This window comes from Primulina huaijiensis, chromosome 6, assembly GCF_012295235.1.
Source record: "Primulina huaijiensis isolate GDHJ02 chromosome 6, ASM1229523v2, whole genome shotgun sequence".
In the NCBI taxonomy this organism is placed as follows: domain Eukaryota; kingdom Viridiplantae; phylum Streptophyta; class Magnoliopsida; order Lamiales; family Gesneriaceae; genus Primulina; species Primulina huaijiensis.
In genome coordinates this window covers 19559596-19579774 of record NC_133311.1, presented here as the reverse complement: position 1 = coordinate 19579774, position 20179 = coordinate 19559596, and the positions used below count along the sequence as shown (strand labels likewise).

The 20179-nt window shown below is 32.3% G+C and overlaps 3 protein-coding genes and 2 pseudogenes across 4 annotated transcripts; all 5 read right to left on the bottom strand.

The window, feature by feature from the left end:
- Window positions 1-42: 42 nt before the first annotated feature.
- On the bottom strand, window positions 43-6004 carry LOC140978010 (germin-like protein subfamily 1 member 17). Of its 2 annotated transcripts, XM_073442726.1 has the most exons (3): window positions 5929-6004; window positions 1067-1187; window positions 43-871 (listed from the first exon to the last, which is right to left on the bottom strand). In XM_073442726.1, exons 1-3 carry the CDS (start codon window positions 5929-5931, stop codon window positions 306-308), a joined length of 690 nt encoding a protein of 229 aa, XP_073298827.1. In that variant the 5' UTR covers window positions 5932-6004; the 3' UTR covers window positions 43-305. The 2 variants fall into 2 exon arrangements, with proteins under 2 accessions (XP_073298827.1, XP_073298828.1); XM_073442727.1 differs by lacking the exon at window positions 5929-6004 and having other exon boundaries at window positions 1067-1275.
- Window positions 5002-5932, bottom strand: LOC140978011 (germin-like protein subfamily 1 member 16; annotated as a pseudogene).
- Window positions 6005-8045: 2041 nt separating the features above from the next.
- LOC140978775 (germin-like protein subfamily 1 member 14) lies at window positions 8046-9160 on the bottom strand. Its single transcript, XM_073443998.1, has 2 exons — window positions 8972-9160; window positions 8046-8776 (listed from the first exon to the last, which is right to left on the bottom strand). Exons 1-2 carry the CDS (start codon window positions 9090-9092, stop codon window positions 8211-8213), a joined length of 687 nt encoding a protein of 228 aa, XP_073300099.1. The 5' UTR covers window positions 9093-9160; the 3' UTR covers window positions 8046-8210.
- A 3279-nt stretch (window positions 9161-12439) lies between these two features.
- LOC140978388 (germin-like protein subfamily 1 member 13) lies at window positions 12440-13503 on the bottom strand. The gene is made up of 2 exons (XM_073443368.1): window positions 13326-13503; window positions 12440-13152 (listed from the first exon to the last, which is right to left on the bottom strand). Exons 1-2 carry the CDS (start codon window positions 13444-13446, stop codon window positions 12587-12589), a joined length of 687 nt encoding a protein of 228 aa, XP_073299469.1. The 5' UTR covers window positions 13447-13503; the 3' UTR covers window positions 12440-12586.
- A 980-nt stretch (window positions 13504-14483) lies between these two features.
- On the bottom strand, window positions 14484-18093 carry LOC140978387 (AT-hook motif nuclear-localized protein 1-like; annotated as a pseudogene).
- Between the last annotated feature and the right edge of the window lie 2086 nt (window positions 18094-20179).

The following is a 20179-nucleotide window of genomic DNA, read 5'->3' as shown; positions in this document are numbered from 1 at the left end:
ATTTTCCTAAGAAGTGCAAAAAACTTTGAGCGTCAAATAGTATAGTCTGATTACAAACCTGTCGATTATCAATCCATAATCTGTAAAATGAATAAAAAGCACATCAAAGAACTATTAGCCATACTCTTTATTATACTTAACAACAAGAAAAGAAACACAATGCTGCAGCATCAGGTCTGGTTTTATTTGCTTGCCTAAATTATTAAAGAGAACATCAAAGCACCATATAATAATTCAAGCTCTTTATTATAATCAAACAAGTAGCGAATTAGAAAAAACAATGGAGCCTTGCGGTCTGGTTTATTTTAGTTGTTATTCATCCAAAATTGTCCTTGAAGATGCTGAATCACATTTTTGTCAACTTGGAATGCCTTGGTAAGAACATCGATAGAAATTGGTGGCTCGGAGCCAAAAACAGCATTTGCAATGGTGATGACTCCTGGATTCTTGCTACTTAATCCGGCAAATGCAACCACATTGGTTTTTCCTGTGTTGAACTGAAAATGAATGAGGCTTTCAGGGAATACAAACACATCTCCTGGATGCAATGTCTTGGTAAAAAGCTTGTTCTTCTGGTTCGGATTTGCTGGGTTTGAAGTCACGAACCCAACGTATAGAGTTCCTTCAACAACAACGAGAATTTCTGTGGCACGAGGATGCGTGTGAGGAGGGTTGAGCCCGTATGGTGCATAGTCAATTCGAACCAATGAAATGCCCAAAGTGTTGAGCCCAGGAATTTGGTTTACATTAACTGGAGTAACCCTTGAGCCTAATGGATTTGATGTGTTTCCGGGCTTGTTCAGACCATTGAAATAGAAATCATCTGCCGATACCATATTTGGGTTCTTGCAAATCTTCCCGTTCACGAACACTGCATCATACATGTAATTGTCTATGAACATATATGCAAGGAAACCGAATTATGACTAACAAAGCAAACAAAATGGTATAAAGTTTCGAATAAGTTGATCGAAATAATCCTATAATAGTAAACATTAATATAACTTTGATAAAGATAAAAAATGATATTTAACTTATTCGTGAGAACATGCATGGAATTAATTACCAGAAGCCTTCGAATCGTCAACAGCAACACAAAAGTCTTGAAGAGGACTAGGATCAGATGCAGAAGCTAATGAACATATCAAAGTTAATATAAAAAAGCCAAGAGAGAAACGAATAGTCATCTTAAAATATCGAAGCCGTTAGGAATGGAATGCACTTGCTATATTGCTGCTGAAGTGTTTGAGCTTGAGAGGTGGTTTGAAATGCATTAAAATGCAAGTGTATTTATACTTGAAATGTTTGAACAAGTCGAATTGATTTCCTTAATAAACAAAAATTTTGAACTTGTCCTAATTCATTTACCTGCAGAGTTGGATAACCTACCCTTTCTTAATTTCCCAACTTTTGACTACTAAGATTCGTTAGTTAATAGCTTAGTTTATACACAACCATTAGTTTATTGTTTTATATATGTAGATTTTATCAGCAGTGACTCGGTTTATTAATGGAAAGGGTCAATTTTTACAATATTTCTCCATTGGTTTTCACATGCCTTCAGCTTATTATATGCTTATTTAGAAAATCAATTAAATCCATTTATATAGGTTTGATTATTCATTCAACAACCGCACAATTCATACATACAATATATGTTATAGTTCATCATGTTGTATCACTGATAAAACACTATAAATTATGAATTTTGACTACGATGATAATTTAAAGTAATTTGGAAATGTGGAATCAATCTTTCATATGTCATTTAAAAATTTATGTACGTAGAATTTTATTTTTTATTTGAGTAAAAACAAGACGGACTTTGAGGTGATCCAAGTCGAACGTATATTTGTTTTGTTATTGATGATTTAGGGTAGGGAAGTAAGCGGACCGAGTCGAACAGTAGCAAGCCGTACTGTTCGGCTCGTTAATGGTATATATATAGATTCGAACTCGATTCGAGCTTTTATCATAAACTCGAGCTTGACTCGTTTTAAAATTATTAATCTCACGACTCGCGATCTGCTCGTTAATAGCTTGTTTATCATGTTTAACGAGCCTCGTTAAACAAGATAATTTTTTAGCTCGTTTTCGATCTCGTCGAGCATTCTAAGCCAAAAGATCAACTGAGATATTAGATTTAATGGGNTTTTTTTTTTTTTTTTATAGTGTTTCAATCACTTCTCTTACATTCATATTTCGATGGGAGACAATGCAAATAATTATCATTGTACACTTAAGGCCCAATAAACTAGTTGAGCTCAACATAAATGAGCCGAGCTCGAGCTTGAGCTTGCAAGTAGGCTCGCGAGTTTACGAGCCGAGTATCCTTAAGTTAGAGCTATACTCGATAAGCTCGATAAGTTTAACGAACGATATCAGACGAGATTTTTTATCAGACCAAGCTCTAAACAGCTCACGAATGGCTTGGTTAGTTTATATCCCTAATTTAGGATTTGTCGTGTAGAAATGAACCACACTTATAATTTAGATGCTTCTGAATTTCATAATTTAAAATCTATCTTTTTTTTTCAAGCACGTTTAAGAGGTTATATAGCGAGCTTTAATTTTTCACATAATTATTTTTAAAAAAATTTTACTAGGGAAAATTTTCATTTTGGTCCGGTAAATTGCATGTTTTTCATTTTTTGTCATGTTATCAGTCTATGCTCCGCCAATTTGAATTTTGTTTACGATTTAGTCTTTTTTCATTTAAGTTCCGACGTGGCACAATAAAATGATGATGTTGCGCTAGAAAATGATGGTGTGGCGCCGAAATTTTTTTATGCGTCTGATTATATATCAGCACTCCGATAAAAAAATTACTAAAATTGAAAAGAAAAAAGTGCAAGTTATTGGATTAAGACAATGAATCGACATGATCGGATAACATGATATAAAATGAAAAATTGGCAATTACATAATAAAAAATGTAAATTTTCATTTATTCACGATTGAAGTCAACTCCATCCCTTTTCCTAGGAATCCTAACTTGGTATGCAAGCTCAAGAAAGCGATTTAAGTTATGGCCGTCCACAAGCAAAAGCAGGAGGTTTCGAGAAGTAGTCAGTCTAAAGGAAAAATATGTTAGTGTATATGTATTCCTGTTTCACAATTAATTAACAATAACAAGGCCCTACGCGAACGAAAAAAAAAAGTAGATATAAGTAGGTAAAAGATGTATGCAACGGTTGCTTAAATTAATAGTTTAGTTAGGGTTAGTTAACCATTAGTCGTCGCTTGCACAAACTATACAGATATATGAAAATATCAAAGTTCTAATTTCTTCATATGTTAAGAACGTATCCGATCTGACTTGTTCGTTTTCTTTAAAATTTCTACGAAGCGTGCAGAAATGATCATGCATGCTTCGCTTTTTGTAAAAATTTCGTTTACAAACATTCTGGAAATTTTTGAATTTTTATTTTTATTACTAACTATTAAAAATCAAAATTCATAATGTTTTCATTTGCTTAAATTATATATATTCAAACAAAATCAAGGAACTTGAACTTCAAAAAACAATATGTTACATTTGGATGAATATATATGACAATGATTACGGAGGAGCCGCCGGCATAACGGACTTTACTCCTTTTCTGAACGGAGGAGAAGTCAATCACCGGAGGTGGAGCCGAGGAAGAAAGTGGCATCGGTGAAAGGGTCATAGACACGGAGCCATCAGGTCCATAAACCATACTTCCTGGACCTGCCCCTCTTCTTCTTCAAAGAGACGGCGCCGCCAACTACGGCAGCCGTGTCCGTCGGAAGCGAGATAGAAACTGGTGGTAGTGGTGGTGCTGATCCAGTTACTTGATTTGGGTTTTCTTCGGTGGTTCTGGGAGCTAAATGGTAGTCTGTGGGAGCATCTGATCCCACCACTGCTGTTCCACTGCTACTCATAGTATTTGTACCTTCTGTATTTCAAATTCCACGAAAACAATTCACAAAAAATTTAATTTAAAACCCCATGGTGTTTCCTGGAAGCAAAATCCCAGATTTTCAAGATATCTCAAAATCACTCTGTAAAGCGTAGCAAAAAGAAATCACTTTGTAAAGAAAAAATAAATAAACAAATAAAATAGAAACGCCTCAAAACGCAGAGCCCAAGTTCAGGAAGTACCCAAGATTTCACCTTTTAACACTTTACGAATCTATAATGAGTTTTGCAAAGCTGAAATAAAGTACTGTGAGATCAAACTGAAACTGAGCTAATTTGTTTGGACGAAAAAATGATTTTGTTACGAGTGAAGACGAAACAGTAAGAGAAAGCGAACAAACAGATGAAAAAACAACAATGGATTTTCTTCTAAACATTTGATTTAAATGAGAGGAAATTGAATTTTTTGGCTTTGGTTGGTGATGTGAAAAATATGAAAATAAGATTTGAAGGGTTAAAGCAAGCATAGGTTCCCTAACTTTTCCTAAAATTGAGACTTGAAAATGGTAAATAATAAATGGGGAAAAATATATTTTTTTTCATGGATGGTGGTTACCATTGATTTTTTTTTTACATGTGCAATTTTTATTTTTTATGTTGTCGAATTTCAGTTTTAGTCTTTTATTTTTATTTTTTGAAACTTTTAGTTTTTTTTTAATTGACGCTAACTAGTATGGTGTCATAGCATTATTGTTAATAAAAAATGACTAAAATTGTCGAAAAAAAATACATGAATAAAACTTAAATTTGATAATATAAAGAACTAAAATCATAAAATGATAAAATCACATGTCCAAAAATATAATTTCCTAAAAATAATATATATATAATGGGAGTGTGTATAAATTATAAATATATATTTAATAATTATTTTTAAAAATTAATTTTTGCCATTTTTGTTAACTTATTTGAAAGCCACAAATTATATATTTTTCTTTATAAAATGGTTGGAAGTCCGGAGAAAATAGAATTAAAGCACTATATAATAATTCAAGAGAATTAGAAAAAATCATCAAAGCACTATATAACAATTCAAGCTCTTTATATTAATAAAAAAAGTAGAGAATTGGAAAAAAAACAATGGAGATTTGCGGTCTGGTTTATGTTAGTTGTCATTCATCCAAAATTGTCCTTGAAGATATTGGATCACGTTCTTATCAACCTGAAATGTCTTGGTAAGAACATCGATAAAAATCGGTGGTTCGGAGCCAAAAACAACATTTGCAATGGTGATGACTCCTGGATTCTAGCTGCTTAGTCCAGCAAATACGACAACATTGGATTTTCCTGTATTGAACTTAAAATGAACAAGGCCTTCAGGAAACACAAACACATCTCTTGGATACAATTTCTTGGTAAAAAGCTTGTTTTTCTGGTTCGGATTTGCTGGGTTCGAAGTCACGAACCCAACGTATAGAGTTCCTTCAACTACGACAAGAATTTCGGTGGCACGAAGATGCGTGTGAGGAGGATTGAGCCCGTATGGTGCATAATCAATACGAACCAATGAAATGCCCAAAGTGTTGAGTCCAGGAATTTGGTTTACATTAACCGGAGTAACCCTTGAGCCTAATGGATTTGATGTGTTTCTGGGCTTGTTTAGACCACTGAAATAGAAATCATCTGCTAATACCATATTTGGGTTCTTGCAAATCTTCCCGTTCACAAACACTGCATCATACATATAATTTTGCATGAACATATGCAAGGGAGCCGAATTATGACTAATAATGCAAACAAAATGGTATAAAGTTTCGAATAAGTTTATCAAATAATCATATAAAAGTAAACATTAATATAACTTTGATAAATCTAAGAAATTATATTTAATTTATTCGTGAGAACATGCATGGAATTAATTACTAGAAGCCTTCGAATCGTCAACCGCAACACAAAAGTCTTGAAGATGACTTGGATCAGATGCACACACTAATGAACATATCAAAGTTAATACCAAAAAACTAAGAGAGATACGATCCAATGACCATCTTAAAATATTGAAGCGGTTAGGAATGGATTGCACTTGCTATATTGCTGCTGAAGTGTTTGAGCTTGAGGGGTGATTTGAAATGCATAAAATGTAAGTGTATTTATACTTGAATTGAACAAGTCGGAAGGTTTCCTTAATAAGAAAAATGTTTGAACTTGTCCAAATTCATTTACCTGCTGAGGATAACTCACCTGGTCCTAATCCAATTACTTAACAGTACCCAATGACTAAACAAAGGTAGAATTAAGACCAAGAAATATGTAAGAAAATCGACCAGGTCAATCAAAATAATCTTATACAGATTTTGTTTTGTGCCTGTTATATATGTTTCGTTTTTATTTTCATAGAAAATGTTATATGTACAATGAGATTTACAAATTGGTTTGTAGGATGCATTTGAAATGACAAAGTTATCCTTGCATTTTATTTGAAAAATTCTTTCAAAAATGCATTTATGATAGTTTTGTCATTTCAAATACATTTACAACCCAACGTGTAACCTCTATTGTACATTTAGCATGACCCTGTATTCATAGAGCATGATATTATACTAGTTCCAGGGTAGAGAACGTTTATCGATTCTTTTACTTGCGTCGTCGAATTTCAAATATTTTAATTATTAATTCAATAAACTGTAGAATTTATAGATATATTCGTAGATATCACCGTAAATAATCGTATTTGCATCATTGATATAAAAAGACAAAGTCATGTATTTGGACGACGATTGATGATTGACTTAATTTGAAATACATATTTTATAAAAAAAAATAAATGTCAACGGATTTATATATTTTTTTTTGTGTAACTCACAAAGACAAACGTCACGTTGAGGTGATCAAGGTCGTATTTATGATGTTCCTGATTTCAAATTCATTCATCACACTCACACTTGCTTAATTGGATATTTGAACTCCGATCCATCAATTTAAAAATTGATCACCTTTTATTTTAATATTGCTTAAGAGCAATTAATATAATGAATTCTACATTTTCACATAGTAAAATCATTCAAAATTTATCAATAAAATATTTCCATAAAATACAAATTTATAACCTGTCTATTCAAAGAACGCCACACACACAAACACATATATGCTATGCAGTTTAAAAAATTTGAGTTACACATGCATTACCATCAACTATAGATTTTGGCAAAACAATAAACGATCAGCCGTATAATTAGTATCAGATCCAAATACACGAGTTTCATTATAATGGATGACAAAAAATGTAATTATTGAAAGATTGATTGTTGGGGTAAAATAATCATCTCTACTGAGAAAATGATTGAATCGTGATGCTTGGAATATTGTTGTACTTTTTATAAAACGGCAAACGTTAGGTTTTATATATATATATATATATAGTTGATGCCAGTGTGTGTATATATATATAAAACAACCAACTATGGTACTATATCCCAGTGTGAATGAAAAAATAAATATGTTTAAGTAGGAAAAATATATATTCAGCCGGTGACTATATTAATTGTTTAATTAGGTTATATAAAACAATCTACTACGTTACTGTACTGACTTAATCGTCCAAATGAATATACACCAATTCCGATTGCTTGAAAATGGTTTCGTTTTTAGAAAAGTACTTTAAAAAGATTTTTAGTATTTTATAAATGAAAAAACTTAAAATATGTGTTTCGATGAAATTTTATGTAAAAAGTTTTTGAAACAATTTCTCCAAATATAATTTTTAAATAATAATTGGGAGATTTTTTTTATATTTATAGAAATATAATAATGATGTAAATCAAAACATATTATTTTTTAACATCATGTTTATAGAAATAAAATAATGATGTAATTTTTAACATTAATTTATATAATAATCGTCAAAACATATATATTTTTTTAAAACAATTATTTAAAAAAAATCTTTTTTTAGAAAAAACTTTTATAAAAACGTTTTATTGCTGGTCCAAGAAATTGTATTTTTAAAATTTTAATTAAATGGTATCATATTGATTCGTCGTATCTATACTTTCAGAATCTCAATTGAACCAAATTTAATCGTATCCGAACAGTGGTGCTTGTTTACTGACTATTTCACACTTTATCATAAAGAATTGTAGCTGTAAATTGCAATGGCATAATCAAACCAACGAAAAGAGATAATGAATAAAATCTTAAGTACCCAAATCAATTGTATATCAATCCATATTATTTGTCAATATGATGACAACATCAAAGATTGTTACTCCTTATTACACTGAAATAGAAATGAAAAACAATGGAGCTTTGTCGTGCCGTACGGTTTATTTTAGTTGTTATTCATCCAAAATTGTCCTTGAAGATGCTGAATCACATTTTTGTCAACCTGAAATGCCTTGGTAAGAACGTCGATAGAAATCGGTGGTTCGGAGCCAAAAACAGCATTTGCAATGGTGATGACTCCTGGATTCTGGCTACTTAATCCGGCAAATGCGACCACATTGGTTTTTCCGGTGTTGAACTGAAAATGAATGAGGCCTTCAGGGAATACAAACACATCTCCGGGATGCAATGTCTTGGTAAAAAGCTTGTTCTTCTGGTTCGGATTTGCTGGGTTTGAAGTCACGAACCCAACGTATAGAGTTCCTTCAACAACAACGAGAATTTCTGTGGCACGAGGATGCGTGTGAGGAGGGTTGAGACCGTATGGTGCATAGTCAATTCGAACCAATGAAATGCCCAAAGTGTTGAGCCCAGGAATTTGGTTTACATTAACCGGAGTAACCCTTGAGCCTAACGGATTTGATGTGTTTCCGGGCTTGTTCAGACCATTGAAATAAAAATCATCTGCCGATACCATATTTGGGTTCTTGCAAATCTTCCCGTTCACAAACACTGCATCATACATATAATTGTGCATGAACATATATGCAAGGAAACCGAATTATGACTAATAATGCAAACAAATGATATAAAGTTTCGAATAAGTTGATCGAAATAATCCTATAATAGTAAACATTAATATAACTTCGATAAAGATAAAAAAAATGAGATTTAACTTATTCGTGAGAACAACATGGAATTAATTACCAGAAGCCTTCGAATCGTCAACTGCAACACAAAAGTCTTGAAGAGGACTAGGATCAGATGCAGAAGCTAATGAAAATATCAAAGTTAATATAAAAAATCCAAGAGAGAAACGAATAGTCATCTTAAAATATCGAAGCTGTTAGGAATGGATTGCACTTGCTGTATTGCTGCTGAAGTGTTTGAGCTTGAGAGGTGGTTTGAAATGCATTAAAATGCAAGTGTATTTATACTTGAAATGTTTGAACAAGTCGAATTGATTTCCTTAATAAACAAAAATTTTGAACTTGTCCTAATTCATTTACCTGCAGAGTTGGATAACCTACCCTTTCTTAATTTCCCAACTTTTGACTACTAAGATTCGTTAGTTAATAGCTTAGTTTATACACAACCATTAGTTTATTGTTTTATATATGTAGATTTTATCAGCAGTGACTCGGTTTATTAATGGAAAGGGTCAATTTTTACAATATTTCTCCATTGGTTTTCACATGCCTTCAGCTTATTATATGCTTATTTAGAAAATCAATTAAATCCATTTATATAGGTTTGATTATTCATTCAACAACCGCACAATTTATACTTACAATATATGTTATAGTTCATCATGTTGTATCACTGATAAAACACTATAAATTATGAATTTTGACTACGATGATAATTTAAAGTAATTTGGAAATTTGGAATCAATCTTTCATATGTCATTTAAAAATTTATGTACGTAGAATTTTATTTTTTATTTGAGTAAAAACAAGATGGACTTTGAGGTGATCCAAGTCGAACGTATATTTGTTTTGTTATTGATGATTTAGGGTAGGGAAGTAAACGGACCGAGTCGAACAGTAGCAAGCCGTACTGTTCGGCTCGTTAATGGTATATATATATATTCGAACTCGATTCGAGCTTTTATCATAAACTCGAGCTTGACTCGTTTTAAAATTATTAATCTCACGACTCGCGATCTGCTCGTTAATAGCTCGTTTATCATGTTTAACGAGCCTCGTTAAACAAGATAATTTTTTAGCTCGTTTTCGAGCTCGTCGAGCATTCTAAGCCAAAAGATCAACTGAGATATTAGATTTAAGGGGGAATGCTTTTCATTTTATAGTGTTTCAATCATTTCACTTACATTCATATTTCGATATTTGACAATGCAAATAATTATCATTGTACACTTAAGGCCCAATAAACTAGTTGAGCTCAACATAAATGAGCCGAGCTCGAGCTTGAGCTCGCAAACAGGCTCGCGAGTTTACGTGCCGAGTATCCTTAAGTTCGAGCTATACTCGACAAGCGCTCGATAAGTTTAACGAATGATATCAGGATAGCTTTTTATCGAACCAAGCTCCGAATAGCTCACGAGTGGCTTGGTTCGTTTATATCCCTAATTTAGGATTTGTCGTATATAAATGAACCACACTTATAATTTAGATGCTTCTGAATTTCATAATTTAAAATCTATCCTTTTTTTCAAGAACGTTTAAGAGGTAATATGATGAGCTTTAATTTTTCACATAAATTTTTTTAAAATTTTATTAGGGAAAATTATAATTTTGGTCCGATAAATTGCATGTTTTTCATTTTTTGTCATGCTATCAAGCTATAGTCCATTAATTTGAATTTTGTTTTCGATTTAGTCTTTTTTCATTTAAGTTCTGACATGGCACAGTAAAATGATGATGTTGCAATAGAAAATGATGGTGTGGCGCCGAAAATTTTTTATGCGTTAGATTGCACGTCAGCAATCCAATAAAAAAGTTACTAAAATTGAAAGGAAAAAAGTTCAAGTTATTGGATTAAGACAATAAATTGAAATGACTGATAACATGATATAAAATGAAAAATTGGCAATTACATAATAAAAAATGTAAATCTTCATTTATTCACGAATGAAGTTAATTCCATTCCTTCTCCTAGGAATCCTAACTTGGTATGCAAGCTCAAGAAAGCGATTTAAGTTAGGGCCATCGACAAGGAAAAGCAGGAGGTTTCGGGAAGTCGTCATACTAAAGGAAAAATAAGTTCGTGTAAACGTATTCCTGTTTCATCATTAATTAACAATAACAAGGCCCTATGTGAACGAAAAAAATAAGTAGATTTAAGTAGGTAAAAGATGTATGCAACCGTTGCTTAAATTAATAGTTTAGTTAGGGTTAGTTAACAATTAGTCATCTTAAATGCATTTTGCACAAACTATACAGAAATATGACAAGATCAAAGTTCTAATTTCTTCATATGTTAAGAACATATCCAATCGGACTTGTTCATTTTCTTTAAAATTTCTACGAAGCATGCAGAAATGATCATGAATGCTTCTCTTTTTGTAAAAATTTCGTTTACGAACTTTCTGACAATTTTTGAATTTTTATTTTTATTACTAACTATTAAAAATCAAACTTCATAATGTTTTCATTTGCTTAAATTATATATATTCAAACAAAACCAAGGAACTTGAACTTCAAAAAATAATATGTTATATGTGGACGAATATATATGACAATGTGTGCGACTGTGCGTGTGTTAGTCCCAAATAACTTTAAATCGGTGGGACTTTTATCTGCTCGTTATATAAGGCATCCATCAGCAACTAATTTTATTGTCAGTCCAAAATATGTTCCTTGATGGCTGATGCATCAAATTAACAATGCAAAACTTCTATTTAGGAAAAACGACAATTTTGGTTCTCTGTTATCAAATTTTAATCATACCTTTTTTTTTCGATTTTAGTAATTTGCAGACGAACATGACACTTATTTGGTGTTGATGTAGCATTAACACGACATTGATGTGTGCAGTACCACAACATTCATGATTAAAAAAAAAAGACTACAATTGTCGAGAGTTGAAAGATACATGACTAAATTACGGAAAGGGAATGCATTTAAGTATTGGTGTTGCAGATCATCTGGAATTTTTTTCTTTTGATGTCCGAAGCCAACAAGTGAGATTGGCATACACCATTGACATGATTTTGTGCTCCATCCTACCTCCCAAACTTGAACTAAACTTAATTTCCCCTTCAATTCATCCTATCAAATCCACGTGATTCAAGTATGGTAACATAATTTGATTATATCAAAATATAAACTTAACTAACAAAAAGTCAAAAACGATACCGACGACAGAAAACCAGAAGAAATAAAGCAGGAATGGAGGCAGTAGTTCGCAGCTTAACTATAACATGGTTTAACGGCAGGCACGTAATTGTGTTTCTAATAGGAGACTGATCTCTACAATCGTAGTTCCAACTAATGTTGGACATGGTTTGGTTTCTTAACGTTTGGGTACTTCCGAGTTGGAATTGACTCACTTGTGATAGAACCGCGCATGTTTGTTTGTTAACATATCACGAGCATGCTTGTTTGTTAACACATTTTACATTTTTTTCAAAGAAAATTGTAGCTGTAAACTGCAAAAACTTGTTATTAAATCAACGAAACTAGACATTACAATGTTAGGAACCAAAAATAATTGTATATTTATCCATCTTTATTTGGCAAAATGATTGAAGAGAACATCAAAGAATCGTATAATTTATTCATGCTCCTTATTTTGGTACTCAAACAAGTAGGAAAGAAAATACAATGGAGCTTTGTCTTAATTTGACCAGTATCTATTTTAGTTGTTATTCATCCAAAACTGTCCTTGAAGATATTGGATCACATTTTTGTCAACCTGGAAAGCTTTTGTAAGAACATCGATGGAAATCGGTGGTTGAGAGCCAAAAACAGCATTTGCAACAGTAATAACTCCTGGATTCTGACTACTTAACCCGGCAAATGCAACCGCATTGGTTTTTCCGGTATTGAATTGAAAATGAATGAGGCCTTCAGGGAACACAAACACGTCTCCTGGATACAATGTCTTGGTAAAAAGCTTGTTCTTCTGGTTCGGATTTGCTGGGTTAGAAGTCACGAACCCAACGTACAGAGTTCCTTCAACGACAACGAGGATTTCTGTGGCACGAGGATGCGTGTGAGGAGGGTTGAGCCCGTATGGTGCATAATCAATTCGAACCAATGAAATGCCCAAAGTGTTGAGCCCAGGAATTTGGTTCACATTAACTGGAGTAACCCTTGAGCCTACTGGATTTGATGTGTTTCCGGGCTTGTTCAGACCATTGAAATAGAAATCATCGGCCGAAACCACATTTGGACTCTTGCAAATCTTTCCATTCACAAACACTGCATCAAACATACATATAACTTTGCATTAACTTATTGATTTTGGAGTGAAGCCAAATAATGGCCAACAATCCGAATAAATGGTATAATAATTTTCAAATAATATGAACAAAATAATGTAAAATAAAACATTACCGGTTTTATAAAACTTAAAAATTTATACAAATAATTACCAGAGGCTTTTGAATCATTAACCGCCACACAGAAATCTTGAAGAGGGCTAGGATCAGATGCATATGCTAATAAACAAATCGAAGTCAATGCGAAAAAACCTAGAAAGAATCGAATGGCCATCTTAAATATAAGGAATGGATTAATGCAGTAATAGATTACTATTGCCGCTGAAGTGAATTGAGCCTGAGAAGTGGTTTCAAATGCACAAAATGTAGAGGGTATTTATAGTTGAAATATTTGAACAGGTCGAATAATTTCCTTAATAAAAATAGGCTTGAAATTTTCCTGTACGTTTTATTTACCTGTGGGGTTGGATAACTTACCCAGTCTTAATTGCATAACTTTTGACTATGATTAATTAATTAACATTCACAATTAATTGTAGTATTTATCTATTGTTTCGACTCGGCAAGGCTACGTGGAAGACCATGAAATATGTAGTTATCGACCACGTCGATCACATAGTAAAATGATTTCTCTACGTGAAAGTATTTGAGTCGGTGGAATAAATGAACATTTGATCATTAGTGATTAATAATGTGTTTGATTTTTCCTATAAACACTTTATCGGACGAGTTTGTCACATAAATTTTCTCAATGAGATTTTACCTGATTAGTATGATTTACATAGTACTACGTTAACTTAAAGATTGACTCACTACACATCGAAAAATAACTAGTTCAAATTTCATCATCATAAAACAATATAGTAAATTGATTTAGAAATATGTAGATATTCGACCGCGTCAATCAAATAGTAAATTGATTTTCGTTTAGTACCCATTATTATATAATATGTCGTCAACGGTTTACTTGTTCCAAGTATAGTAAACATTTTTCGGTTACTTTATAATTTTAAATATTGTTACTTCTTTAATTCATTCATTTTTCAAACTTTTTATAATTTTAAATTTTATTTACATCGAAAATCAACATTAATTGACTAAAAGAATCCAACAGAATTATAGACACACTAAAATAATTTTATAAAATATTTTTTAAAAAAAAATTAATTGAATAATTAAAAAAGAAAAGAGAAGAAAGCCCGTCACCAATTCTATGTAGAATAGAATATGCGAAACATTATACGAGACCCAAATATAACAAACTATTCCTCAAAAAAACATTTAAAATTACAATGCATCCTACGTAGAATTTAAAAGAAATGGACATATATATTGGTATACATTAAACCATCAAAACGTATTAGTAAAAGTTGCTATTAAAAGCGTGTTTTTGTCCTATTAGCACGTGGAGTGAAGGCAGAGCTCTAGCTATAAAAACTCTAAAGCAACAGTTCCAAAGAAAGGAACATATAATGGGTTCAAAAGACACAGAAATTGGACCTACACAAACCTTACCAGTAATTCCAATCGATCAGTTGCAACTGTGTTAAAAAAATTCGAACTATCCACTTTAGAGAACATTGATGTCGGTGGGGTTATTCCTCGAGTATGGGAGCATTAAGGACCAGCTATGGAGCATTAAGGACCGGCTATCTCCACGGAACAAGGCGGGAAGCCTGATTTGTGCCTTCCATCCCTGCGCTCGAGATGGTTATTGCAGCAGCAGGTATGATAGCCATTGGCTCGGGTTTGTGTTCGTCAGTCTTCTGCTCGACCTGGTTTCCAGCCAGAAAACTACCCACCACTATCTACTTCATGGTGAAACGAACTGAATGTTAGGAGATGTCGTGTGATCAAAGTTTATTATGCTTTCAAAACGTTGGAGAAAAAAAGATGCACCTGCACAGGACTGGCTGCTACTAATAGGCCAGAAACTCCACCACCTAGGACGCGACCATCAGGACTAGCCAAAGAAACGCTCATACCACCGGATCTGTTTCTTACTCCACCAGTCTCAGATGGCGTAAATGAACCAGTCAACGAGAGTATCTCAAAACGACCCTAAACAACATAAGAAACAAATTATTTAACACTTTGGTCCATGAAAAACAGCATTTTGCTATCAGATACATGAGAAGATAATCTGAAATAAAGAATACGAGATATGTATACCAGACTCTTTGTCAAAAATGGAAGAACATTAGTTTAAAAATGAACGCTTTAGAATATTGAGTAGAAGAAACATTGATCTAGGCGTCATAAAAAGGGACATTTAATCAATGCATGTAGTCGAACTATACTGGACAGGAATTTTTATTCTTGATCAATATGATATAAGGTATAAAATCAAAACAAAGAACGAGAATTTGGGGCATAGAATTATTTTGTTAATCAAATGATTTCAGCACCTCATATGTCAATGTACCGCCAGAAGAATCAGGTTGCCGTAGAGTGACGCTTGAAACTAGGCCATTAGCAGATAGAATGCAAATTGCTCGAGGACCTTGTTGAGAGAAGGATATGACCTTCATCGTGACGTCCTAAGACCGCCAAAAATAAAATTGTTAATATCCCGAGACTGAACACTAATATTAATCGGCAGACAAATTCCACATATCATCAATATCTTACCTCTCCAGCACCGACAGTGATGATATGAGGTGTAAAATTAGCACCGACAGAGCATGAAACCCGTTCACCTAACAAAAATTCAATGTCAGCAATCACTTTGTCCCCTACGAGCAAAAGAGCACAAGTATGCCGATAAATGGGAAAATATTCGACCTGATACATAAATTTATGCAGGGAATTCCAACGTAGCAATGAGGCAACGATATCAGCGCATAATGAAAAGCTTGCAGACAAATGCGATTCATTGAAGTTAAGCGCATTTTCTTTAGAGCTCAAGAGATTGTGCATATTACAAGGTGTCGTCTAATTTCGGATTAAGACAAAATGCACCATTAGAGATGAGCTCAGGTTGTATCCTAATTAAAGAAAAGTGAGCAATCAATGTACTAGGACATCAAACTAATCCCGAGTGCCTAGGATGGGCTTTTAGGAAAAATATAGACACCTGAAAACGCCTATATATGTTCAGCAACTCTAACCAAAGGAAACTTTGAGAAAACGAGGCAAGTTATACAACGAACACATGATAAGATCACAAATGTTCAACTGTTCAAGGGGTCGAGACCAAACTTAAATAGGATTTTGAGGATCAATTTTGCAGCAGAATTACACAGAACTGCAGAAGCAGTAATATGCACCATCAAGTTCAACGCGATGCAGTTTAAAGAAATGAAATGCAGAGATGCAAAACAAAGGAGATAGAGAAACGTACAAGGAGAAAAGCTTCACTCAATTTCAGATTACCAAAAGAGCTTAATGAACCGTAAATTATACAGATATTTAAATGAAGAAAAAAAATCTGCGAAATTTTAACAATCTAAATCACTCGAAGGACAGAAACACTGTTATATTAACAAGGACTTCCTACCAAATCATCTGAACCATTTCAATCAACATTTAATCATAATATAGTTCGCAGCTATAATTACTATGAATTTCATTAGAAAATAGTTCAAGTGGTAAGTGGCATGCATCCGAAAAAATGTGATAATAAATGTGAAACAATTTCCGGATCCAAGAACAGTACTGATTAAATTAATAACCTAATATTTTTTCCCATCACCAAAGACAGATGAAGAAAGGTAACAAGGACAAGTAAATTATTTCAAGAAGGCGACTTTAATAAACGAAACCCTTCTCTGTTGAAGGAAAAAAGCGCCTCATAAAAGCCATAATATCGAGGTTCCTTGATCCCAAGACAACCAATAAACACACTTGATACTTACAACCACCCATTTGCATGAGCTATTATTACACTTCACATTTATGCACAGGTCCCACTGCTTCCCTCCCAACATAAAACATTGGACGTTCCGAAAACATAATTGACACTTGGGATTCGTATAAACCAAGAACAGATCAGTACACGAGCAAATATTCATCAACATGCATGCAGCAAAAAACAACCACATACACGACAAATCGTATATTCTAGAATTATCTATGGATTACCCAAACTCTCAGTCTCCATTCTCGGCTCTTGCATCTTGGTGGCGGAGCCGCCGGCATAACGGACTTTACCCCTTTTATGAACGGAGGAGAAGTCAATCACCGGAGGTGGTGCCGAGGAAGAAAGTGGCATCGGTGAAAGGGTCATAGACACGGAGCCATCAGGGCCATATTTCCTGGGCCTGCCCCTCTTCTTCTTCAAAGAGACGGCGCCGCCAAATACGGCAGCCGTGTCCGTCGGAAGCGAGATAGAAACTGGTGGTAGTGGTGGTGCTGATCCAGTTACTTGATTTGGGTTTTCTTCGGTGGTTCTTGGAGCTAAATGGTAGTCTGTGGGAGCATCTGATCCCACCACTTCTATTCCACTGCTACTCATAGTATTAGTACCTTCCGTATTTCAAATTCCACGAAAACAAATTCACAAAGAATTTAATTTAAAACCCCATGGTGTTTCCTGGAAGCAAAATCCCAGATTTTCAAGATATCTCAAAATCACTCTGTAAAGCGTGGCAAAAAGAAATCACTTTGTAAAAAATAAACAAATAAAATAGAAACGCCTCAAAACCCAGAGCCCAGTTCAGGAAGTACCCAAGATTTCACCTTTTAACACTTTACGAATCTATAAGACTTTTGCACAGCTGAAATAAAGTACTGTGAGATCAAACCGAAACTGAGCTTATTTGTTCGGACGAAAAAATGATTTTTTTGTGAGTGAAGACGAAACAGTAAGAGAGCGAACAAAACAGATGAAAAAACAACAATGGGTTTTCTTATAAACATTTAATTTAATTGATAGGAAATTAGATTTTTGGGCTTTGGTTGGTGATGAGAAAAATATGAAAATAAGATTTGAAGGGTTAAAGCAAGCATAGGTTCCCTAACTTTTCCTAAAATTGTCCGAATTTAAGACTTGAAAATGGTAAATAATAAATGGGGAAATTTGTTTTTTTTTTTTCATGGATGGTGGTTACCTTAGATTTTTTTTTACAAGTGCAATTTTTATTTTTTATGTTGTCGAATTTCAATTTTATTCTGTTATCTTTATTTCTTTGAAAATTTTAGTTTTTTTCCGACTAAGCGCTGACATGTATGGTATCATATCATTATTGCTAATAAAAAATGATTAAAATTGTCAAAAAAAATATATGAATAAAACTGAAATTTGATAACATACGAACTAAAATTATAAAATGACAAAATAACATGTCTAAAAATATAGTTTCTTAATAAACAATATATGTGTGTGTGTGAGTGTGTATAAATTATGAATATATATATAATAATTATTTTTAATTTTTGCCATTTTTGTTAAACCAATTTGAAAGCCACAAATTATATATTTTGCTTTATAAAATGGTTGAAGTCCGGAGAAAATAGAATTAAAGAAAGTAATTGTGTTGGGAAAAGAGAATTAGGTTGCGAAGGCATGAAGACAAACATCATCCTCTTTTAAACAATACAAAAAATAAATAATAATATATCCACCTCTATACATATAACATATTTTTACCAATATCTGTATATATAAAAAAAATATGAATGGTGAAGTGTATTAAAAATTTCATCGATCGATTATATTATAATAAAAATCGAATATTTTTTTTAATAAAATTGGTATTTATTTCTCTTGATTAGGCATGCTCTATAGGAGCAGAATACTATTTTAAAAAAACAGAAAAGAATATAATTTTTTTGTTTCTATATTTTTTTCAAATTCATTTTTTTAAAAAAATTCTTTCTTCATTCTCATTACCAAAATTCTAAAATTAACGGTTTTTCCCCTTCTCCTTATATTTATTACATAATTTTAAAAAAAAACACACACACACACAAAGAGAGGAAATAAATTTTAAAAATGACCAAAGTTTGAGCTTCAGTTAAGATTTTTTTATGTAGGATGCAGGATTTGTTGGGAAACTCTCCATGGAAACAGTCATCAACCAATAGTGGAAAAAGTTTGGTCCCCAATGGTCACTTTGACCGACATATACACACATTCGCACATACATATATATCACAAAAATTCAAATGATAAGATCTCACCTATGAATTTTACGAGACAAATATTTTATTTGAATCATACATGAAAAAATATTAATTTTTATGTCAAAAGTACTACTTTTATTGTAAATATAAGCATGATTGATCCGTCTCACGAATAAAGATCTATGAGTTCGTCTCACAAAAAACTTAAGGTACCGTTTGATTTGTGGTATGAGACAAATAGTATGTAGATAAATAATATTTTTTAATAATAAAATATTTAAAAAAATATAATCTTCGATTTGATTGATTAATTTGATTAAATTTGAGATAATATGATATTATGGTTTTGTCTTTTTAAAATATTAATAAAATATTTATAATATTATTTATTACGTTTAATATTGTAATTTCAATTCGATGATTTGATTGATGTGAGATAAATGATTGATGATTTGATTGATTAAGATAAATGATCGGTAGATTGATAAATAATATGGTACATCAAACATTATATTAGTTTGGATAAAAATGTGGATAAATAATATAGCGAACAAAATTGTAGTGTCTTAAATTTGAGATTACATATTTCTTCTCAGATCTTATTATAATAATATTCTTCTCAAATTTTTTTTTAAAAAAATTACGCTATAATTACAAATTTTTTATTTTCGAATATAAAAATTAACCATAATAAAATAAAAAAATGAAACTGTAAAATAGAATTGAGAAAATTATTATCACGTAATTAACTATAATACCTGATCTTGTGTAACATTAACATGAGCTATCAACCTAGTGATAATTAAAAAAAAATACGGCTATAATAACAACTATTCGTTTCTCTTTTCAAAATTCAAAAAGCATGCTTATGCCCCCCGATTATGAGATTTCTCTAAATTAGTATATATTTTGCAACATTTTTTATAATTTTATTACAATAA